The following is a 25380-nucleotide window of genomic DNA, read 5'->3' on the forward strand; positions in this document are numbered from 1 at the left end:
TAACTATATAATTTATTCTTTTTCAAGGGGAAAAGAGATTGGGGGAAAAGGTGGGGTTTGTATTTATTTTATATTAAGAAATCTTAGAAAGCATAGATATTGACTCTTGACCCATAACATCTGTCAGTGCATCTGATCCTGAGGTTATCATTGTTTGAAATTTAGATTTCTGACAGACACTTACCTTTTCCATTGACAGGTTACTTGGTTTACAGTGCATCTTATGATGATTTCTTAAAGAACAAATGGTCAACCAGGACTGCGGGGACCACTCATTTGCCTATTGAGAACCTGAAGCCAAATACAAGGTAACTGTTTGACCTGTTCTTTCTCAGTACTCTTGTTAATTTGAAACAAATGTCACCAGTTTTGATGGTCTTGGGAGAATCCATATGAACACAAAATTCAAATCTTACCAATCATCTTCCTATGGTTACATGTCTATGACATGTACATCACAGTATCACTGGGCAGAACAGCAGTGTAAGTTAACTTTATTAATGCATTGTGAGCTGCAGTCGCAGAGCAGTTAAGGTTTCTGCTCTGGAGTTAATGTGCATGTAGTGGGAGCAGGTGGGTGGGACTTATTTCCTCATCAGTGAAACTGCACACTGTTGTCATGGTGCAGATTTGCCCTTGCTATCTCTGCATCAGTTCTGTTTATCCCATCTCTCATCACTGCAAATCCCACGCTGCTCCCACACACAGGAGTCTAGGAGTCTAGGATTCTGATCATCAATCTAGCTTAGTAGCACCAAAGATACAGCAGTACAGGCTTCAGCACATGCTAGCACCCAGAGCGTGTATCCAGGGTCCCTGGATAGTTTGTAGTTTGGTTGTGAGCATATGGTAGGCCTACACTTCTCTGTCTTTGCTTTGCTGTTGTTGTTACCTGTGTTATCTGGTTAAAGCCAGTGTAGCCATGCCAACATATGCTACCATCTCACCTTCATTTTGCTGCACTGACATGCCCCAAAGTTAGGGATCTGAAGGTCAAAGGACTTATATCCTTCCAGTGCTCTTGTGGTGCTCTTAAGGGGCATATGTGACACACAGGAAAAAGACATCTTTAAAACAGATGTTGTAGTAGACTTGCCTGTGAATTGAATCACCAAACTTCACATTTCAGTCGCTTGTAATACACTTTACTAGGATAACATGCTGGTTATTATATTATATGCTCTCTTCAGTGTCTGATCCACAGAGGATGAGAGTCTGTAACAGGTCTCTCAGTATGAGTGTCTGGCTGTTTTGCATAAGCTCTTTGGAGTGCTGTTTTTAGTTCTGGAGGTCATTAGCTAGATCCCTGGGGTAAGCCAAGACAGCAGGAGGCTTACTTGCAGGTGTCCTACATTGGCGTGTTAGTAGGTTGAGAAGTTTCCTTTGTCCTGGCAGGAATAGGGTGCTTAGGGAAAAGGAGAACCCAAGAGAGAGACCCACTTATGGAACGCAGGCACGCCCACCCAAGTACTGCAGCTGCTCCTGGCTACAGACAACTTCTAGAAGCGTGAGGGGTTGAGGAGTGATGACTTGCCTCCACAGTTGCCTTTGTGGAAGTTCTGTCCAGCTGACATATTATGTCAACAGTGCTAAACATGGAAGATTGCTCTTTCTGTTCTTACTTCCAAAAATTAAAAAAAGAAGAAAAAGGCTGTATTGCTATAGAATTTACTAAGGTGCATCATGGCCTCTCATGCTCTTTGGGAGAGTCAACACAGGCCATAGAAGTTTCAGCAACGCAGTTTCTTCCTCTGATTCTTCTGCAGGTGCTATTCCCCCAGGGGTTTTGTGCAACAAATCTATATTAAAAAGAATAGAAACTTTTTTGTGGTGTTTCAAGGGTGTGCACACATGTATCATGCCCCCAGTATGTTAAAAGAATAGAAATAAGGAGTGAAAAGGATTGCATACATTTTTACCCTTACGTTGCTTTCAATTGCATCTCCAGCAGGTACCAAGAACCAAGACATGCTCCAGCTCCATAATCTTGAGTCTTAGCAATGATGCAATCAGTGGTTAGAGGCAGTATGACTCCCCCAGTGACAGAAATGCAACATTGGAGGAGTCTTTTAGGTTAACTAATAGAAAAGTAAAAACATTTCACATCTAGTTACTAAACTGAGGGCACAGGACTCCTGGGTTCTCTTTCAAGGTTCTAAGGGAAGCAGAGTCCCACCCCTGCCTTGGTCTTCCAAGTGTCAACTCTTCTGCCAACGTCCCCTCAAAGTTCTTGTTTTCACAGTCCTAATTCCACCACTGTCAGCTCCACATCCCAGTCCTCTTTCTGTTCTCTGCCCCAGTCCCTCTCCTGTTCCCCACTTTGCTGAATATCCCAGTCCTAGTCCTCCTTTTTCCCATGCTCTCTGGTCATCCCCCATTCTAACTTTCCAGCATCTCTTCCCAATATCTCAGTATTTAGTATCTCACCACCTCCCCTTCCCCTGCCCTGTTAAAAAAATCTGTGTGCTTCATTCCAGTCCAGCTGCAGCCTCCTCTTCCTCGCTGCCTGGCAGCCAGGAGGGAATGGATTAAAAGCATGAGAGAGTCCATTTCCTTGTTCTCCATCCCTGTGCCCAGCATCACCAGGTTCCCAGGAAGAGCGATTGGTGGGAAATTCCTGCTCGGCCTTTGCAGCCCTGGGCTACAGCATGCTCTGTACAGATGGAATCTTTGGAAAAGGTAGCTGCCAAACTCCAACACACCTACTGAGCATGAGATGTTCAGAAGTTCCCAATATGGCCAGATTTGGATAGATGAGAGAGGTTTTAGAGTCTCAGCCAAAAGAATATATGAATTCTGTAATACGGAGAAAATATATATTTTCCTGACCTCATTCTAAGAAATGGGGATGAACCTTTGGCCCCAGTGTTCACTGTATTTTTATTGTATATAATCCATTACATTATTACAGAGGAACTTTCTTTTAGCACAGGAATCAGGGAGAGCCAGTGGGTGGGGCACGAGGATTCTTTTCAACAGATGAATTGTGTGCATTGGCCAATACCATTTACATATTTCAAATCCACAGACTGAATTGGCTGCATACTTTTTGTCTTAAAAATAACCATGTAACCACTAAAAAAAATAGCGCGTAATTGATAAAATATGATCTGAAGGATGAAACTAGACAAAAAAGCCATGTGTTCCCAATTGTGTGCCCATTTTATGAGAAGTCTCTGATTAAGTACGATTTACTGTATACAAATGATGATATTAAGTGCTCACCATTTGATATGAGAAGCATCTTTTATGCAAACAGTGGCATACATGGCATATGAATCAGGGATCAGCTTCTAACCAAAATGTAAAGCTGTCATCACACTTTGAATAACGTGACTGGCAGAGCCTAAAACAACTTGAAATTCTGCAGTAGCTTCAGGCATTTTGACATGCTCAAATGTTTTACAAAACAAACAAGGCAAATATAACTTTTTAATCAAGGGCCTATTGAAGTCAATAAGAGGTTCTGCAGTAGCACAGTGGGAGCAAGATCAGACTTCTTGTGACATGAATACATAACTAAATAAAAATCTCTCAAAGGCACAGCATGCCTGTCTTGACAACTCTCCTTCCCTCACACTTCACTTCAGACTTTTGCAAAAGACATTGCAGACTTTAGCAGGGTGCTCTCAAGCCCACTTTCTTTCTTCTCTAAATCACTTTCCTCTGTCTCTTCAGACTCTTTCTCCTCCATTTGTTTTTCTTTTCCCTTACAGGCCATTTTTCTGACCCCCAACTTTATTAATGCTTGGCATTTCATAGGAAATATCTCATAGCATTTTACAAATGTTATGAATGACTACAAATCTTCACAGTTAGGGCGGCTAGGATCTGGAGCTAACTTCCAAGGGAAGTGGTGCTGGCTTCTACCCTGGGGGTCTTTAAGAAGCGGCTTGATGCCTACCTGACTGGGGTCAATTGAGCCCAGTTTTCCTCCTGCCCAAGCAGGGGGTCAGACTTGAAGATCTACAAGGTCCCTTCCTACCCTACTTCTATGATTCTATGAAATCCAAATGCAAATAGCTGCTGGATCTCCTGACTCTGAGGGCCAGAGGTATTGATATGTTCTAGCCGCTTTATGCTGCTCCAGTGAAGCAAAGCAACCATACATTTAATGAAAAAGTTCTACCACATTTGGGTTGTTTTGTATCACCACAACAGCACAAAGCAGATAGGGAAGATCAGCAAGTCAAGTTCTTCATTTTACGTCTTAAGCAGTAGCTCAAACCATTTGGCCCATTTCTAGTGTCTGTTTTTTTACAAGTATGACAGGAAGTTCTTTCTACATTCCTGTATAAGAACTGCATCAAAAACTCGATCCAGTGTACTGACAGCAAGATCTTCTTCAGTGGTGAGTTCCAGTTTATACTGACCTGCTGGGTCTGCAAGCAGCTGGTGTTTATTTACAGTAGAATATCAATTATCTGGATTCACTGGTGTCACCATCATTCCAGATAATCAACCCCCACAGTAAGAAGTCCTGAAAACTATACTTTAATTACCGTACTGTGAAACAAATATTAAAAATACAATAAGCAGTAAACGTGGTATTGTCTAATGCAGTTGGCTTACAGCAAGGCTGTCCAGCTTCTAAATCGCTGGTAGTCGCATTCCATACAGGCTGCACTAGGGTGAGCCATGGGCACCCCTCTGTCTCCCCACAACTGTACTGTGTGCCTACATGGCCCTGGACTCCTGTGGCTCATCAGGCTGTGCATCACACTACCCTGCTCCCTGGGCCAGAGGCAGAGGCAGGAAGAATGAGAAAGCTCAAGAGACTCCAGTTACTGTTGCAGCCATACTGATTAAGTGAGTGGTGGCCGGGTGAGAGCCTAGGGGCTGCAGGCAACCATGGGACAGTGCTGACTTACATCATTAAAATTACTGTATAGTCGTATACATAAAGCACTAGTAAATAAACAACAGTTATCTCACGGATTATCAAAATGCATGCCACAAAGCACAAAACCAAGATTATTGACCGAGCCTGTATGAATTACAGTGGATTTCTCTGATGGACAAATTCCATGTATATTACTGGACCCAGAACTTTTATTGCGCTGGCGGACATAACCACTTTTTAAAAATAATTCAAAGCCTTCTAGTGAATTGATGTTCTGGAGAATCAACTTCCAGATAATTAATGCTCTACTGTATTTCCCTACTTAACCAGTAGCATAGTTATACTGGGAAAGATTTCAGTGGCTACCATACACAGTTGCATAGACTTGACTGAGCAGTGCTTAAATTACTTCGTATTTAATCAATTTTTAGACTCTTGTATAAAAGCTGGGTATGGGACAAAGTTCAGGTAGTGTGTAACCTGAACCAGGTCCTGTTTTTGTTAAAGGGCTCCCACTGAATTCAGTGGAAGCATTCTGTACAAAATGATGGTAGGAAAATGTTCCATTGCATTTAGGATGTGTCTTGATTACACCAGAATGACAGTAACTGTTTTTGCTCACAGCAGAGGGCCTGACTATTATTAATTCTACAGGTAGCTTGCATACCAAGACAACTTTTTAATGGAAATAGTCATTGCCAGTGAGTGGTAAATTAGTGTTAATAACATAGACCAGGCAAAAGTTTTAGAGGTGGTGAGAAAGCTGCCCTGCAAGTTGTTCTGTTTGGACACAGGTTTCATTTGTGGACTCAGATTTCATCAAGACACTGTGTGGGGGTTGGAGTCTGTCTGTACAAATATATGGTTCCAACTGAGCAATTCAGCTTGCAGGATCAGGGGCCACATAGACTAGTGACATAGCAATATATTAAATGACTAAGAGGCATGCGTCATGTCTAGAGTGCCCAGCATAATCAATGTCACTGTTTAAATAAGATGCATCTGAAGTAGGTAATATTTTGGGTATCAATGACATGTTGATAGGGCCACAGTAGTGGTTTACAGGCATTGGTGTCAGCAGCTAATGAGTGGTTATTGTAAAATTTCATGCTTGGCAATTAATATACAGTACTTAAAAGATGTAAACCAATGAGTCACCTTTTTATACACTAATATTTATATAAATTTTATCATTGAGTTAACACAGTTGCACTCTGGTGGATGTTTATTTGACTTGGCGTTTATACGGTACTAAGAAAAACATGCCATATTTTATTGCATACAACACTCACTGTTATCCCAGTGACCATCTGCTGGAAATCAGGGTGTGCATTATAAGCAAGAAATATGTAACAAGCAGCTTCTGCAGCTTATGAGCTGAAAACAAAAAATAAAATCTGCATAGATGCAGAACAGTGGCCAGGCTTCACTCCCTAGCTGCCACTACTCAGTTACTTACTACCAGGAAAGGTCTTTCTTTCTCATTCTGCATTTCAAAAACAAGGTGCTTACTATATTCTGGGACGTGTTGTTTGTAAAATATTATGGTATTGTGGCTCCCTATTGCCATTTGTATTATACTGCCAGAACCAGCATAGTTTAATTCTGTTGAATTTGCTGGGGTGTTATAAAAACAATCTCTTAGTGGTGGAAAGCTGTCTCCCCTAGTTGTATAGATAAGTTAGATTATAGTTAAACTATTCTGAACTATTTTAATATAAATATATTAACATTATAAATGAAAGCTTAACAATTGGAGTGGGCTAGAAAATGGAATTTCTCTCTTCTAAAATTTGAACATTTTGATCATTGTTTTCATCCTAAATCAGGGTGTAAAATCAGAAACATGAAATATTTTCATTAATAGGAAAAACTCAAAGCAATATCAACATGAAACATTTGGACACGTTTGCTTAGAGAGAACGAATACTTCTCATATCAAAATGCCGATGCTTTAAAACGTTTTGGAGATTTTAATTTTTGCCCTTATAAGGTTTTCCTGCTTTTGACATTTCAAAATATTGAAATATTAATTTGAAACGTTTAGTTACATAATTTCCCCAAAACACTTCAACCAGCTTTGTCCGTAATGATGCTTCCCTGTGATCTATAGAGCATCATATAATAAAAGTCAGTTCAGGATCCCAAGTTAAAAAGAATAATTTTGGTTTTAATTAACTAATGCAATGTGTTCTGATTAAGGATTTGATCCATTAGCTTCAATGGCTTTTTGATCGAATTCCAAGTCCTTAAGCCCCCTCCCCCCCGCCTTCCTTTTCATATGCAGTGAATGTATGAAATCATGCCATGTGCCCTAGCAATATAAAACAGAACAGAAACAGAGCAGTGAGATATTAATTTCAGAATCCTGCAAGAATCCTGATAAGACATTTCCACTGGGAATAATGTTAGTGGTTGATCTCATTACTCATTATTTTGTGTCATATTCCCATAAGAACATTAATTTTCCATCGCTTGTAGGCCCATAGTTAAGCAATTGTCTTTCTATCTTGCCTATCTGAGGCAAAGTCCAGAGAGGTGCTCCTCACTGCCTTTCCCCTCAGATTGTTGTACCATTGGGAAAAGGGTAATGAAGAGCTGAAAATCAGAATCTTTTGGGGTGGTGTCTGTTTGGATGAAAACTGATAACAGGGTCAGACTATTTTCTAAGCATGCTTTGTTTACAAAGATGTATGAGAGCTTTGTTTCTTTGGACAGCATGGGAACTGAATGGAGGCAGTCTTTTTTGCTGAAATCCTTGATAAGGCACTCCAGTTCTTGTCCCAAGAATACTGACCTTTTTACTTCTGCTTGTTGGCAGGGACCCAGAGAATCCTGTTCCCTGACTGCAATCACTTAACACATGGTGTTATTCCAGTCCTCAGCGCTTTGCTTAGAGCCTGGAAAACCCTTTGAGCTGCGCGCTCCCTTGCAATCGCACAGCTTCCAGAGATAAGCCGGAGTCACCAACCTCACAGTCTCCCTGAAAACTCTCTGGATGGTTGCCTGCATATGTGTACGTTTCCTTTCACCTTAATGAACAGTTTGTTATAAAGCATTTCCATAACAATATTTAAGTAATTACACTATTTCATTTATATCCCTCCCTTTCAAATCAAACTTTAGAGCAGGGGTGGGCAAAATGGCAGATTCAGCCCCTGCCCACGTGGCTCCCAGCCGGTCCCCATGGAGAGCCCAGGATCACAGGGGCATGACAGCACAGGGCTGCAGAACCAGGGCTCTGCCCCGGCCCCATGCTGTTATGGCCTCACAATCCCAGGTGTCCATGGAGACCAGCCGGGAGCCGCATGGGCAGAGTATGCAGCTCGGTGGGGAGTTGGTCTGGGGCCAGGCTGGCACTGGGGCCAGGGCTGAGCTACTATCCACTCCTTGCACGCCTGGGCCTGCAGAACCTGCATTCATTGCAGGGGTGTGAGGGCAGCAGATCATGACTCTGCCTTGGTCCCGGTCTCCTGTTGTCACCACTCCAAGATCCAGGGGTCTCCCTGTCCCTGCCTAGCCATCTTGCTCCTGGTTGCAGCCCCATCCCAGCTTCCCAGCTGCATGCCTCATCCATATGTGTCCCTCCCCCAGTGGTGGGTATGGGACAGATGGGCCTTGACGCCTGGGAAGCAGGGCTTGGTCCGGCAGCAGCAGCCAGAAGGAACCACCGCTGCAAGGGCTACTGAGAAATGAAGTCTGCTTTGGTTCAGATCTGGCCCGTGGGCTGGATTTTGCTCACCCCTGCTCTAGAGCAATCAAATAGAGGGAGAGCATGTGGATCATAGTGACTATATCTTCAGTGCAAAATATTGCTTACTCAAAATAGCTGTTTCAGTGTACAGATGTAGGAGAGACAAGGCATAGAGCTTTTTACCTCACCATAACTAGTCAGAGTTGGCCCTGTAGTTTGCACACTCAGAATTTCCATCTTGTGAAAATTTTTTGACATTTCCAAATTTGTGTTCATTCTGATTAGGAATAAAACCAAGCATTTGGGAATTTTCCTGAACAACGAAAATTACAGAAAATTACGTTTCAAAAATGTAAATTCAAAACAAGGTTTTCATTTTCAAATGCATTGAGTTTTCCATGGTTACATTCTTTCTTTATTTTTACATTGTTTTAGGACATGTCTGATAATGCATAACATGATGATACTGCATCATGTCAAGTCATCTTCTACCATAAGAAGACATATAAAACAGGCAATCTTTGGACTTACGGCACGATTGGTTCCTGACAACCGGATCTTAAGTCAAAACGTTACTCAGAACCGATTTTCCCATAGAAAACAATGCTATAAATGGGGGATAGGTTCCTGAACCAAGGCCCGATACCTTATTTTCACCAAAAATAACCCAGAATTTTGTACTCAGTCAGTTATAGATGAGTAATATAGCTATATTAATCTATTTATATTATAAATAGCAATCATATTGATTTGGAAGGACTTCTTTGAGATGACTGCTGGACTTTTTGAAGGGCTCTTGGGTGGAGTCTTCTCAGGAGTCTTGGCTGCAGGTTTCTCTGGAGTCTTGTCTGCTTTCTTAAAGAAAGCATCCAAGGAACTTTGGACAGATGTTCTCCTGGGAGATGGGCATCTTGTTCCCATCAGCGAACTTGTTTGCTGGCGTGGCATGGCGTCAGATCAAGTGTCATAAAGTCCAAGCTGACATCAGAAAGTTGAAACAGAGTGTCAATTTATAAATGTTGTAAGTGCGAAATGTTGTAACTCGAAACATTGTAAGTCGAGGACTGCCTGTAATCCAGATATTTTATTATTTGAACATTGTTAAGGGCAACTGTGATTTAATACTGATTAAAAATAAATATATTTCTCAGTTATTTAGGGGAGGAGAGGGAGGAAGTGCCCATATTTTGCATAGAAGCCTTGTGGTTAAGCCATTTGCCCAGAAGTGGGAGAACTGGGGTTCTAAGCCCTCAGCCTGAGGGAACTCAGACCCACATCTCCAGTGGGTCTGTCCTAACAACCAATGAGAGACAAGGCTTCGTGGGCCCCCTTTTCCTTTCTGCATTCTTATCTTTCAGTTCTCAAGGCTCCTGCTGGCTTGAATGTGTGACTGCTCTGAACTCAAGTTAGCACTAACACCGATCAGAATTTGAGCAGCCCAAAGAGCACCATTTAACAAGACTCAAAAAGGCATCTTAGCACACAGTTACAATCTGGCCTTGAGTGATTATCCTCCCTTTCTGCTAGAAAGTGCTAAACGATTTTATTGTCAGAGAAATTAAAGGCACTGTGATCTAGAAAATCAGATCTTTCAGTCTGTAGGAAGGATCACTGCCCTTGAGGATTTCAAACAATAAAATACTATTGTAGAATATTTTAATGATTATGTCATCATATCACACTATTTTTTGACATTTCAGTGGAAGTTGTCTATAGTGCCTGGAGGAAGTCTGTTTAGGGGGAAACATTAGTTTTTCTCTTGCCAGCACTAAAAATGGATTGCGTGTGGTGCTAATTTGCTGCTATCCCCATGTTTTTTACAGTGGTAGTTGGGCAGTTGCCACCTCGTTGCAATTCTGACAAGACAAAGTGTAACCAAAGCATAATTAATTACAGGGTTGGTTTTTTTTTTAATGTATTACTTTTTTCATGATGGAAAGTGAATGAGGTTAGATTGGATATGACTTCCCAGCATATTCCTCAGCAGTAAGGCAAAGGATTAAAGACCATGATAGAAGTAAATATCTTGACCAATATCATTAAGGGTTTGGGAGTTCACTTTTTATTTACAGTTTCTGAAATGGGTTTATTAGCTGACTTGGTAATTAGAACTTGCTGACTGAAGTACATTAACACAGCTGTAACGGGACAGCCTTATGGTTATGCCATGGGAAAGTCGAGACATCTGGGTTTATATCCATCTCTTGCTATCTCTTCATCTTCCAAATGTGGATAATAACATTTAGGTATCTCACAACAGTTCTGAGGCTAACATTAATTGTTATGTATAAAGTATATTGAAATATTCATACTGAAGGTGCTATTTAATTTCAATGTTATTAACAGGAGCAATTTGGCAGTAAAAAGATGAATCTACATGTACTTTTTTACATATGCAAACCATAGCTAGGCTGGAACTAGTCTCTCTCTCTCACCTTACCTTGAGCCAAATCTTGCCCATGTAAGTGCAGCTGTATGCTGTTTTCCAGTACAAAGCTGTTCCAAGCCATCTTAGCAAGCACAGGGAGGGATAAATGGTTCATGTTCAACCACCCTAGTAGGCACTATGCCAGCCCCTTCCCTGTACCAGGTGCAGGTGGTGGAGCTTGGCAAAGGAGGTGGAGCTAAGACAGCCTTATGGTACTGATGTAATGGCTCTTTGGAACCATAAGCAAACCAGATAGAGCAGGCTAGGGCTACTTTAACTTTCTTTGCTCTGGGAACATACTGGGAGGCTGAGGATAAAGGAACACGTGGAGTATCTGCATATGCCAGCCCTCAGTCTCTTTCAGTTGTGGTAAAACTTCTTGGCTCCGCCATGAATTGAAGCCCATTTTTAAATCATTGGCAGATATTTCCATAGCCAAAAGTACGGTGTTAGGACTTAGTAGAAAACACAACCTTCTGAAATTCTAGTGTCTCACAGTTTTCTTTGCCACAGTGTTCACTGCAGGTACAAGGAAATTACAAATTCTTTGTGGATATCATACAGTCATTAATTACATACAGGACCCTGTGCAGAAAGCAACAGTAACAGTAAACTGAAAAAAATTTGTTCGTTTTTGTACTTAAGGAAAAAGACAGTCAGATAATCAGATGCAGCAGAGATATGGGGGCCAAGTCGTTGTGGAACTGTATCCACTGAGGATCTGCTGGTAGACTGGAGAAACCTTAGCAGATATCTCCAATCTGGATATACTATGTTGTTGGGCAGTTAATTGAAACCATGTTGGCCTTTGTTTTTAAGCTTAGACTTTTCCTTCTGGCTTGTGAAAACAGAGACCTTTTTCATACCATAAGTGTGACTAGTGTGGGTGGGAATTGGCATTTGATACTGACTCTAAATTGTTGTGGAAGTCAGATATTTCACTGTAGAATGGCTTTTTAATCAGGTTAATCTTCCTTCTTATGCCTGTTCATCTTAATTTTTACTTTTAAAGGGTTTTTTGATTTTTTTAAATCTTGTACTTCTGGGAAAGCTCAAAGGTTTTAAAATATGGAACTACAGATCACATGAGCAATCACTGGACCTATCTGCAGTATGCCCAAACATCTGTGGGTTCATGTGTTCTTCACCCTACTGCATTGGTTGTTTCTTTGCAGTTTTTGATGCAGGAAGTAGAAGGATTCTGTTCTGCCAGGGTTTTATCAGGCAACATTTTTCAAAGGAGAGAAGGGACAAGGCTTAGGGAGGCAGAATTGCTGCATGTAAGTAGGGTTGTGTGGGACAAGACAAGAAAACCAGTGTTATTCTGCTGCCATTACCCCTTATGATCTCCAGCATAATGGCCATGCTGGGAGTGCAGAGATTGTGTACCTGCAGTGCACCCTTGATATTGGCCAGTTGGTGGTGTTATGATCCACAAGTGGATCTTGAATGTTGCAGACAATCTGCTTCCTTATTTCATTTCTGCCCATAAATATAACAATAACCTCTGGGAGTTTAACGTGGTTAAATTTTACATAAGATACCCACACTTTGTCTTTTCCTGATAACACACCCCAAAGTAATTCCACAAGATACAGGTGTGTAATGTTTGTTGTTGTTATGTCTCTAAATTTTAACCTTCTGCTCTTTTTGGTACCATAAGAGGCATCTGTTCCTCAAAAGCTCCCATATGGGCATGAAGACCATCAGCTGGTCAGACCAGAACCATTTGTTAAACACTTATGATACTATTAACACCCAGGATTTGCAAGATTCTTTCTTTAATCTTTTTAATAAGAAGTAACCCACTTGCTATTTGTCCTGCAATGTAAACCTGTTTAAACCCAAAGTAGGACTGAAAGGAGTATGGAAATGAAATCGATTTCCTCAGCAGGAGAGTGGTGGGAACATGAACTCTTCCTCTTTTCACATGCAGCTCCAGAGCTCTAATGTAAAACAGCAACAATTCTCCTTATAAGTTTCCCTGTGTGTGATGACTACCAAAGCTGCCAGCTATATTCAGTGAAGTGTTTTATCCAGGGGGAGGGCACCCCTAACTGCTGGCTCTGCGAGCCCCTCCAGGGGGCCTTTCCTTCCTTCCCACCTGCATCCCTGCCTGGGTGGGCATAGAGGGATGCACCATATGGTGCCTACTACCCAGGGCTCTTGGCGTTCCACAGGGGATCCGATTGGAAAGTGAGGAGCTTGTGTTGTCTCTCAGGGACTGGGATGAATGTAGAGGGCACAGAAAGTAGCTAGGGGGATCTGCTTAGCACCAACTGATGAGCTCAGGACCTGGACATTACTGAAGAACATTCTGTGATGGTACAGGCAGGGAACCAAGAGGAAAGGATTTAACACGAGGTGTGTGTGTTGGTCAGCAGATGTTGACCATTTCCATAGAAGGCACCTGATCCCTTCTGTGGACCCCTGTGGACTTTCCACCAGGCTGCTTTCCCTTTGAAATACTTTCACCCCTTTGGAATCTTGTGACTGAGTTCTCTTTTCCTGATGAGTGATGGAGGTAACCTACAGTCATAGCATGTGATGCTGTGCTCTTGTTAGAGTTCACAAGCTCAGGGGTATTAGGCCTACTACTTGGATGGTAAATGATTAAAGGAAATACTCCAGGGGTTTGGTAGCATTCTTCCCTCTGAGCAACGACTGATCCAGTTATGACAGTCATGTTTGGTATATTGTACTTTTGCAGATGCTCAATTTTGGATTGGATGCAAAATTAAGGTTTAGATATTTTATGGTCATTAAAAATGCCTGGCATTTCTTGCAAGCATAGAAATGAGCAAGCAGCAAGAAAAGAAAAAGGTTAACATGAGTGTTTACGAAAATATTAAGGTAGAATTCTTGCCATAGTACTTGGCTTTCATTGTCTCCTTATTCCTGCTGTATTGTTTCCAAACAACAGCTATTTAGTTTCATTTCAACATCAAATATCTAAAATTTAGAAACTTTAGGTCTTGTAGCTCTATCAGTAGCATCCCTGAGACTAATATCCTGTATGAGTGGCTGCCAGCATTTCTATAACAAACCCCAACATATCAGCTAGGCATGTGGGGCACTACTTTCTACTAAATAGACCGTGGGATACAGACAGAAGTCTGATGGGCCTATATGGATCCTAGAACCTTTGGCCTTAGAAATGACTCAGACCAAGAATGTGCTTCTCAGTTCCTGGCAGTGTGGAAGCCCTGGTTTTATTGGAGCTGTACTGCCCCCGGAGCAGCCAAGACTACAGATACTGTGGAAAAGATAATGCAGCCCAAGCATAGAACTGGTCAAATGATCAAAATAATCTTTTGTGAAAATGTTTGCATTTTTTTTGTTTTTACATTTTTTCCTAACAGATTTGACATTTTTGAACATAAGAACAAAAACCAAAGAAATTAATCTTTTATTATTTTCTACCACTTGCTGTCTATCCACCTTCCTTCTACTTCTAGCAATAGAAAAATGGTTAAAAGAAAAAAGGAAAAAAAAATAAAGAAATGAAAAGAACCATAAAACTGAAAATAAAATATGTTTTCTTTTTAACCCCAAACCATACAATTTTGGAAGGAAATGAAATTATCTTTAAGTATGTATTTAAACACAAAATACCTGACTAATCTGGTTTCCATCTTTGAGTTTTACTGAGACGTGCTTGAAGTTAAGCATATGCTTTGAATGCTTTCCTGTATCAGGGCCTTAACTAAATAACTAACACCTCAACATTTATGACTTTTCTCATATTATCAGAACATACTCCAGTTAATAAATGAATGTAAAAGCTTAGATTCTAATCTCAGATGCACCTGTTTAAAACTTAAGTTTACACCACTGATTCCATTGGAGTGAGTCTGTATTTACTTTGCTTTCGCTAAGGTCATAATATCTCTCTCCACAACTCTTGCATTTGTATAGGCAAGCATTCTCTTCAAATCACATAGTTTGCAATTATATCCAGTTTTCAAAGAACTAGGACAGTATTGTCCAATATATGATAGTTCTTTCAAAAAGAAGTGAACACATGAATAACAGCTAGATCTTCAATTGTTATAAATTGATGCAGGTCCATTAAAGTCAGTGGAGTACTGAACTCAATGGAACTATGCTAGTTTGCACTCCCTAGTCTTTCCCCATCTGTGCAGTTGTTTAAAATGGACTTGTTAACATGGAAAACATGCTACTTTTAACAGGCTACTTTTTATTTCAGGTATTATTTTAAAGTCCAAGCAAAGAATCCCTATGGTTATGGACCTGTGAGCTCTTCAGTCTCATTTGTCACAGAATCTGGTATGGGTTATTATTATTTGTTCTTATTTCAAGCTTGGACTTCTAGTGATAGGTAAGCCAGGACAATGGCCAAGCTGTAACACCTATGATGATTGATAATCATGATATACTTTCTGTGTTAATATTATAGGGTTGTTAAATTTAAAGAAAATAAGGGGAAAGTATCTTTTCTTTCAGGTCAGTATGGGAAATGTAATAACATGGATCTGTGAAATTTAATACCTATATGAAATGCACCTGGGAAGTTTAAATTTCAGTACAAAAGACTACTAATATTCAGCAACATAGGCACAATAGGATATTTAATGCATCTTTAATAGATTGAGCAGACAGATTAATAAATTAGCTTCCTAATTGTGAACAGCTGAATGGTTGAAAGTAATTGTCTTGGGGTAGAACATAGGAAGCAATTATTCCATCAGACAGGAAAATTACAAATGAATTTTGCCTTATTTTGACAATGTGCACTCCTTTTCATAGGGACAAGAGCTAGTTAGCTGTGTTAGCCTGAAGTCAAGCAGAAGGCATGTCAAGATAGTAACTTAAAGCTTAACTCGTTCAGAAAGGCATAAGATTTTGTAGGCAACAGCCTACTTTATCAGATTCTGTGCTATAGTGGTAATAGTGCTATGCTGTAGGGTAATATGTACCCTATACACTAGCTATTTTTTTTCCAGTGAGCCCCAAGCCAGTGTTATCACTGAACAAGAAAGGGCCAAGTTCTACAGTCTTCACTCGAGTTAAATGTCCAACATCTTCCAGGATTACAGATTTTAGCCTTGTGATAATTTTGGTGCTTACTGTCTCGTTTGTACCCATTTAGCTTAATCCAACAGAAGTCCAAGAACTCCGGTTAAGATTAAGAAAGTTCTGTCAGTGAAAGCAAACAAAATAGAGCAACTGCAAAATCAAGTAAAAGGTTCTGTGTAATGGACCCAGAATGTTTAAACAAAAGGTTTTGTTTAAATGTAATCCAACAAGAACTCCAATCATCACCTTCAGTGCAAGAATACAGTATAGCCTGTCTTCCAGAAAGTGTTCTGCAATTTACAGAATTAAGGCCAAAGGATTTAGTTTTGCCATTTGAAATCAGTCAAATTAGACATGTTATTGAACAAGTTAAATCCATTATGTTTTAAGTTTTTAATTGCAGTATGGCCAAGAAGGCTTTCAAACTGTGGTAAATACCAAGAGTTGTTGCATCCCATGCCCAGTGGGAGAAATCAGCAGAAAGAAAAGCTACTAGTTCAGAATGTTTCTCTGAAGAAGTTGAAGCTTTTAGCTGGTGAAAATGCAAAAGAATGTCTCAAAGAAATAACTGCCATCGTGGGATTGGCAGGGCTGGAGTGCTGTAGCCATGATCTAGACCGGAAGAAGAGCACTTTGTGCCTGAAAGCTTGTCTAACATAACTCCAACTATACAGTGGGTTGAGTAACACATAATGGGATTAAGCAGTATAGTAAAGGTGTACCATTTTACCCCAGGTCATTCTCTGAAGAAGACAGCAACCTTCTGTTCGATTTCTTGAGTAAAACTTCCTGGAACTTTGCCAAACAATGGATAAACATATATCTTTGCTCGAGGCATCCTGTGCTCAACAAAGGGCAATTCAGGAACCTATATATATCACAGTGACAGATACAAAAAAGTGCTTGTATTTTAATCTAGCATTAAACACCTTTTTCAGTTCAGTCTTGAAAGTTAAGCCATAAATCAGAAACTAATAAGTGATAAACCTTTTATCACATATTCATTTTAAAAAGACAAAATTTCAGATGATCAGAAACTATTCATGCTTTGGACAGGGCTCTCAGGGGCTACCAGGAGCTTCCTATCACTGAACTGAAGGGAACACTGAAATCTTTTTTCCTCCCCTTTGCTTGCAGTGGAGTTTATCCACTTGTGGGTACTGGTAAATCATAAATGGCATAATCCAAGTATAGTTTCCTTCAGTTGAGGAGGTCCTTGATATGGCATATATAATGTTAGCTTTGAAAACAGCGTTCATGGAACAGCTTGAAAGAATTGTTCTCTGCAAATGCCATTTTCTTTGACACCCAATATGTTTAACGTTAGGAGACATAAAGCTTCAAGGCAAAACACTGAATTGTACTTTTTTATTTCATTATAGATAATCCTCTGCTTATTGTCAGACCACCTGGTAAGTCTTTTTTTGATAATGTCTGATAACTGTCTGTAAATTTCTTGTAGGAAGCTGATATTGTAGGCGTACATATATATAAATACACACGCATAGAATGAAGGTGGACTCTACTGTTTATAAGAAAGGAAATTACCATATTTACTCAAATTCAAGATGAGGTTTTTTTTCGCTAGTCAGCAGAGATTTGGGGTGGAGAGAGAGGGAAAGCCCCTCATCATGCAGTCACATACCAGGACACTTCATTACATTGTCTATGTCTATCATTAAACTGCTGCCAGAAGCAGCATGTGATCAGTTATGAAAACTACCTATAACATTGAAATGCAGCCATCACTGAGCATAATTATAAAACACATGGCCCAGATGGGGAAACATACTGATAGGAACTTACCACAAGGCTAGGTAGGGAGGAACTGCAGGAAGAAAAAGGTGCAGGGAGGCTACCTGACCCCCCTGATTCATTTCCCCTGTAGCAGTGGAAGGGAGGGCAAATTTAAGCTAACTCTCCAATAATTATATTCTATACGTGGAAAATTATAACAAATTTATAATTTTTCCTTATATAGAATCTAATTATTGGGGGTTTGTCTTATATTCAGGGTTGTCTTACATTCAAGTAAATGCAGTATATAACAAGCTAGTTATTTATAATATTGAATCTTAGCAATGTAATTGATAGCACTCAACCACTTAAAATAGTTCTAGTTTGAGTTCTTTAGGAAAGGTCTCATTTCTTGCTGGTATCAAATCTGTTTTTATTTCATTGAGTCTCTGATATAAATTAAAGTTACTAAACAAAAAACTCCAAAACCTTTAATGAGGTTTTTAAACCCTATCTTTTTACCTTAACAGCAGCAACAGAATTTATTTCACACTGAAGTGTATTATCCATTGTTGATTTTTTTTTTTTTTTTTTTTTTTAACCATGTGTTCTTTAATGAAGAGACCCATTACCTTGTTTAATATTAAACCACATGGGACTATATACAGATAACGTTAGTATCCAAACTACTCAGAGTCTCTGTTAAGTATCTTTCTAAATCATATGTTCATTTTTAGGTACAGGAGCTACCTCGCTGAAAGTAATGAGACTATGCATGCGCTTAAAATTGGGAGGGAGGGAGACATAATTCATTAATTGTTTCTTCTGTATTGCATCTTATAATAGAAGGTCCTTACAGAGAGAATGGATCTGATGATTAAGTAGGGGTTTTTTTTCCCATCTCTAACATGATTTTTAAAAGTGCTACATGTAATCATATTTTAATGCCATTTTAATGGCATATGATTAATGAATGTGTAGAAAGGACCTAACAGAGTTATTGATTTTATTTCATTCATGATATACAGAAAGCAGGGAAAGGCCTGCTTGGAAAGTAACTGGTTGATTTTTGACCTTGGGCATCTAGAAGTAAAAGGATAGCTTATTATCTTGATCCTGAAACTTGTGATCCTGATCCTGTTACTTCTTGACCTAGGGCATGAATCTCAGCAAAATGTTGATGTTTCCTTTTTTTCTAGATCTGTCCTTCATATTTTATTTTATTTTATTTTAATTTATTTTACTTTATTTTATTTTTTCAAGGTGGAGAGCCCATCTGGATCCCTTTTACATTTAAATACGATCCTACCTACTCAGATTGTGGTGGCAAGCAATATGTGAAACGGACTTGGTATAGAAAATTTGTGGGAGTGGTTCTCTGCAACTCTTTGAGATATAAGATTTACCTCAGTGATGACCTGAAAGGTATGCATGGGGCTTTGGTTTTGTTTTTTTTTTATGATGCCAGGATTCGAATATGCGAGGCTGTTTTTATTCACTGGCTTTATTCATCAAAGGAGGATGGGATACCATCTTGAAGACACTTCCGAGAGTCACAAGGTTCAGCTGAAGATGCTATGGAGCCATATCATGCTATTGGTTTTTAAACAGATCTTGCCTCAGAGATCAGTGGGAGTCCTGCTTAATAAGTGGATGACATGGCCCTGCAACAGGGCACTGTCATAGTAAAAGCAAAGTTCTGCATCTAAGCAACCCTACAGATCTCTCTGCAGAACTTCTTAAAAGGAAATTAAAAAATGGCTCCAAGTGATAAAGGTATACATATAGGACTACTAAGTAAGAAACAGGAATATTGAAGCTTTAGTCTGATTCCTGCAGTTGACCAGTATATATATCACTATACTTATAGTTATTCTTTCCACTCTGAATTAAAGCAGAAAAAATATTTCACTAATAGCATTAAAAAAGGCCCATGAGTAAAAGGTAGAACCTATAATTAGATTTATTGAATGGCACACTTATGCTCAGAAAGAATCTGTTTTACCAGTTAGGTAGTGCACCAAATTTTAAAAAGCTGTCACTAAGCAACTCTACAGATACCTCTGGAATATTCTGCATGCATTCCTCCTGCAGAGCTTCTGAAAGCATAAATGGAAATCCATACCTATATTAATTGCCAGATATGTATGGGGGATCCATGGAAAGGGTCCACATAGAGAGTTTTTCTCTTTAATGGGTTAGATATACCCTCAGTGGAAATCCAGAAACTGATGGGGAATCAACGGTAACCTTCACAAGGCTGTAGACACAAGAATCTATTTTACCATGAGGGAATATTAGTTAGGGTTGTAGGATTATCCCTAAGTTTTTCAAGCTTCTTTGCAGTTTTATGGCAAAACATTTGCATTGTTTCAGGACCCTGAACAAATGACATGCAAACAGTCAGAACAGTAGGATCCTGTGTATAAGGAACCTGCAGCCACACATCCTAGCTTGAACCTGAGACTGCTATCATATGAGCACTACTGGCCTAGGGGGTATTTTTGCTTCTCCATCACACATTGAAGTAGCTTGTCCAGTTGGAATTCCCTGCACTATCACTGGTGTTGCATTATAGATAAATTATTATTTTTGTGGAGTTCCAGTTTAAGAAAAGTTAAGGTGCTTCCCACCCCCTTCCTATTAGCAAATACAGCATTCTTTAACTTTTACAGTATTATGTATCTATTGGTGGCTTGGTATATTTACCTTTAAAACCTTTATTTATTGGTGCATTACTGTTTGTCCTGTATTTACTGACTTTTTGCTGTCTTTATTTTCCTGCAAATGGCAAATTGCCCCCAGCAAAAATAAAGCTCATTGTAATAGCACTAAGGGGAATAGTTCTGATCTTGGATGTGCTTTTCAGATACATTCTATGGTATTGGAGATAGCTGGGGGAGAGGAGAAGACCACTGCCAGTTTGTGGATTCTCACATGGATGGAAGAACAGGACCTCAGTCATACGTTGAAGCCCTGCCTACCATTCGAGGTAAAATAGTGAAACTAAGGTCAAATTGAATGGAACCTGGGGAGCTTGTGATTTTCTCTCGCTCTGTCCAGAGTTATAGGAACTTCTGTTAGAATTTATGCCGGTGTAATTAGACTGGGTGCATCTATGTATACACTTAAACGTGCATTAGCCTATTTTAATGTGCATTAAAGCATCAGAAAAAAGCGTACACTTTTGCTAATGCTCCTTAAAATAGACTAATGCACTTTTTTCTTGTACCTCACAATGGAGGTACTAAATTTAATGCACACTAGCAAAAGTGCATGAATGAACATATAGAAAAGCCTACTCTAATGGGTTAATAATCTACAAACCACAATGACCTGTAAAAGTTGAGAGAGAATGCCTCCACAGATCACTTAATGGAATAAACTAGAAAATTACTAAAAGTCCTGACTAGCTTTTGAAGCCCTTTCACCTAATTATAAGATTTGGGTCATCCAGTCACAAAGCGAAACAATACCACGTGCCACATATGATTAGTTGCAACTATATAAATATGGCTTGAATTTTAATGTCAAGCATTCCTGGTAAACAGTATCTGATCAGTTCAAAATCATACACACACATAAGTATTCCAAGAGGCTGTTTTTTGTGTAAATGCTTTTGCTCTGAATTGTTCACTCCACCTTAATTGCTTTTATTTTAGACACATTGATATTAGATTTTGGGTGACTGTGAAGCTCCAAGTCAGTTACATTTAGATATCATAGCATATTATTGCACTTCTGTATTTGTTATAAGGATTGCTAATCCAGCTGTGCATTACCACCTCTCAGAAACAGATAGGGAGCACACAAATTCTGTCTGGCACAGTAATCAACAGTTCAGATGTTCCACTGCATAAACTATGTAGAAAAGAATGCTGAGGATTTTTAATGTGTTAAGCTGTCAAATTATTTCTGCAGATGGGGAAAAGAGTTACCACTTAAATAAGTGGTGGTGAACTCTCTATTTCCTGTGTTACATTTTGCCTCCTTATTTTGTTATAAAGTGGGGATTATTGAATATTGTTTTGAGTCCTTTAAGATGCTATGTTCATTTATTTTTAGGGCACCTTTCATCCTAGACTGCTTCATGAACTTAAATTCATATGACAGCTTTATAGAGAGGAGAGAACCCACTGTTGACATGTAGTGTTCTGTTGGAGTACAATGCAGAAGGTGGTTAAAGACAGATCATAAAATTACACAAGAAGTTCAAGACAGAGCTTTAGAGTAGTGAATTCAACTGAAACTGTCAAAGAAATGTGTATAGACGGAATGAGATGATAGAATTAGGCAAGGTTAAAAGGACTTTTGACTTTACGTTGTGCTAAAATAACATTTAGGTCTTATTTTTTTCTTCTGGTAACTGCTATGTATGAGCCCCCTTAGCTTTCAGTAATGCAGAAAAGTCATTGGTCAAGTTACTTTCCCTTTGGTTTGAACCACCCTTTGCTGTTTCTCTGACAGGGTATTATCGCCAGTTTCGCCAGGAACCTGTATCATTTGGGCGCATTGGTTATACAACGCCTTATTACTATGTGGGCTGGTATGAGTGTGGCGTGCCTATTCCAGGGAAATGGTAATCATGTAGCAGTCTGCCTGCAGACCTGACGCAGAACGCACCATCCATGCCTTTTGAATGATTCGTACCAAAGGACTGTGAGCAGTTGATTAGGAGAAGAAGAAACAAGAAGAGAACCACCTAAGACCAGCTGCTCAGAAGACCCCAGCCAAACCAAATGCTGTACACATTTTGTCAACCTAAGTCTGTGGTGCTGCTTGATGTCTCTGCTTGGGAAACGTGGACAGTGTTCGAGTTTGGTGTCCTTTCTTTTTCTGGGTCTTAAAGGCATGGAGATACGGTTGCATCTGGTGCGACCTGTGAAACCTAAAACTTTACTAGCCATGAAAACTTGGAAGTTGCCTATATGTTGCAGGAATGACCTAAGCATGCTGTGCTTGCTTAATGGAATGCTAAACACTTTCCACTGTTAGGAATGGAGTGCTCTGTCACCTACCACTGGCGGAGCTCCATGCTTCAGAATTTTACTATGCAGTCATGCCAAGTTACTAGACATTCACCAAAGGCAATATATTCTACTTAAGACTTTCTATGGGGTTTTCCCATTGCTGGACTAAACACCAGGTCACAATGTAAATTCACTTTTATATATATATATATATATATATATATATATATATATATATATATATAAAATACAGTACTGTATGTCTGCAGGAGTACTACTTAGAGATACTGAGGTCTTCATGTTCACTTAATAAATATGTTTGGGATTATTATGTAAAAGGTGCTGTTAGTTCCATGAAACATTTTCTTATGCACAATATATTAACCATGGAAAGAACTGTGTTCTTCTTGTGAGTACTGTTGAATTGTTACTATACTGACATTTTTACTGTTGATCAAAGGGCTATGTCAGGCTTCTTCTCAAACCAATGGACTGGATATTAAAGGGGAGTTAAATCCCTTTGTCCATATTAAAATTGCACTGTCAGCCAGAATAAGTGCCAGATCCAGCCATGTGTCAACGTTAGTTAACTTTCTGTCCAGTACTATTTAACAGGTTTAGCGCAGTTTTTGTTTGATCCATTTTCATCTTGTTCGTGTATTATTTATTCCTTGCCACTTTATTAAGTACCTCTTTACTGAGGTACTGAAGAGGTGTAATGCAGGACTTGCAGACAAGTTTTAAGTTATTTTCTGAAAAAGCAGATACCTTTAGGGATGTTCAAGGGACACAAAACTCTTCTAACTTTGATCCATCATGGGAATGCAGTGTGAAAGTCTCCATGCTCTTTCTCTAAAGTACCTCATAATGGCAGACCAATACAGGGTGTCTAGGAAGCACACACCAGATTTTTGCCAAGGGTTGCAACCCTTGTTTGAAAAGCTGGCAAAGAAGTAGCATTTCGGTGCATCACAGCATCAGTTTTCTTCTACCCTGTTACTCTTTCTGTGCAGTCTTGCATTACCAGTTTACTTTTCACTAATGGGTTGTAGCCTCTGTGGCCAAAACATTTCACTGTAAAAAACTATCAGCCTTTGCTCATTGTCAAAACAAGACTCCAGCACTCTGACGGCCTGGGAAAATAGCAGAGTACCTCGGGGACAGATCTAACCTCTGGTTCATCTTTTGCTCTTATTTCAGTTTACACACAGTATAGGACTAATATCTTTAAAATTGCTTGTGTAGTTTTGTAAATGTATGGGGAGAAAAGTAACTGAAATGATCATTAAAAGAGATTTTTTTTTTTTTCAGTGATTCTGGGATTGAACATTCAGTTGTTTTCTAATCTTTTTGCTTCCATACAGTGCCAAATATATGATCTTTAAATATAACTTTTCCCTAATAAACATGATATATTGTTCCATTTTAATTGTATCCCTTCTGGTTGTCTGTGCTAAAAGGCTGACATAGATTCAAGTCTCTCAAATGTCAGAAACCCAGAGTTGGAAGAACAAAAGGTGCCACCTTTCATTATAACAGAAGAAGTGTGTGTAAGACCAAGTTTCATAAGGTCTTTGCAGCCAGAATAACTAGGGAATAGTGTCCCAACTACTCCTTTAAAATATTTTCCCCTACTGAACAACATAACAGGAGAAACTGTAGCGTAACTTGGTAACTGGAAAGATCACAAAGCAGTCCTGAAGGAATCTTTTATGAAGCACCTAGAAGAGAACAAGGTGGGCAGGAACAGTTAGCATGGATTCATCAAGAGCAAGCCATGCCTGACCAATTTGATTTCTTTCCATGATAAGGGCATGGGCTCTGTGGTTGTGGGGAGAGCAGTGGATGTGATATACTTTGACTTTAGCAAGGTTTTTAACACCATCCCCCCCCAAGCTAAGGAAGCATACAGATTAGAGCATTGGTGCTCAACCTCCGGACTGCATGCGAAATCCACCCCAGACTGGGTCTGGCTGTGGCCCACCCCTGTGGGTCAGCCCAGTTCGATAAACAGGGCCATGTCAGCTGGCTTGAGGGGCTCTCCAGAGCTCCAAAATTAGTGGCAAGGGAGCAGTGTCAGAGATGATTGCCATGGGGCTCCAAGAACTGTGGCAATTAACACTGCCACTACGCTCCCACCCCCAATTTTCTGAACCCATAGGGAGCTCCACAGGTTCTGAGAGATGAAGTTTGAGCACCACCAGACTAGATAAAAGTACTGTACGGTGGATACAGAACTGGTTGGATCACTGCTCAATGAGTAGCTCAATATCTGGTTGGGAGGAGGTATCAAGTAGTGTTCCCCAGGTCCATTATTGTTTTCCATCTTTATGGATGATTTGGATGATGGGACCGGGTGCACACTTAGAAAATTCACAGATAATAACACATTGGGTAGACACTCTGGAGGGTAGGGCTAGGATCCAGAATGATCTGAGTAAACTTGAGAAATGGTCTGCAATTAGATTTAATTGATCAAGGATAAGTGCAAAAATTTGCACTTAGGCTATAATAATTGCAGATACAAATACTGGGGAGTGATTAACTAGGCTGCCACACTTCAGAGAAGGACCTGAGGTTATATAAGCTGAATGTGAGCTAACTGTGCAAAACAAATGATGATCTGTATGGTCCCTTCCAGGGCCCTAATATCTATGGAACGATGAAA

At 39.7% G+C, this 25380-nt stretch overlaps 1 protein-coding gene across 1 annotated transcript in view; it reads left to right on the forward strand.

Moving 5' to 3' along the window:
• Window positions 1–24141, forward strand: part of FNDC1 (fibronectin type III domain containing 1) — a 129957-nt gene extending 105816 nt beyond the window's left edge. Inside the window, exons 15-20 of the mRNA XM_006260531.4 lie at window positions 200–308; window positions 15176–15255; window positions 17388–17417; window positions 19006–19167; window positions 20612–20734; window positions 22210–24141. Coding sequence (XP_006260593.1) covers window positions 200–308; window positions 15176–15255; window positions 17388–17417; window positions 19006–19167; window positions 20612–20734; window positions 22210–22325 — 620 coding nt within the window. The 3' untranslated portion in view covers window positions 22326–24141. The remainder of the gene's footprint in view (window positions 1–199; window positions 309–15175; window positions 15256–17387; window positions 17418–19005; window positions 19168–20611; window positions 20735–22209) is intronic.
• Window positions 24142–25380: the final 1239 nt, after the last annotated feature.

This window comes from Alligator mississippiensis, chromosome 1 (assembly GCF_030867095.1).
Source record: "Alligator mississippiensis isolate rAllMis1 chromosome 1, rAllMis1, whole genome shotgun sequence".
NCBI classification, from domain to species: domain Eukaryota; kingdom Metazoa; phylum Chordata; order Crocodylia; family Alligatoridae; genus Alligator; species Alligator mississippiensis.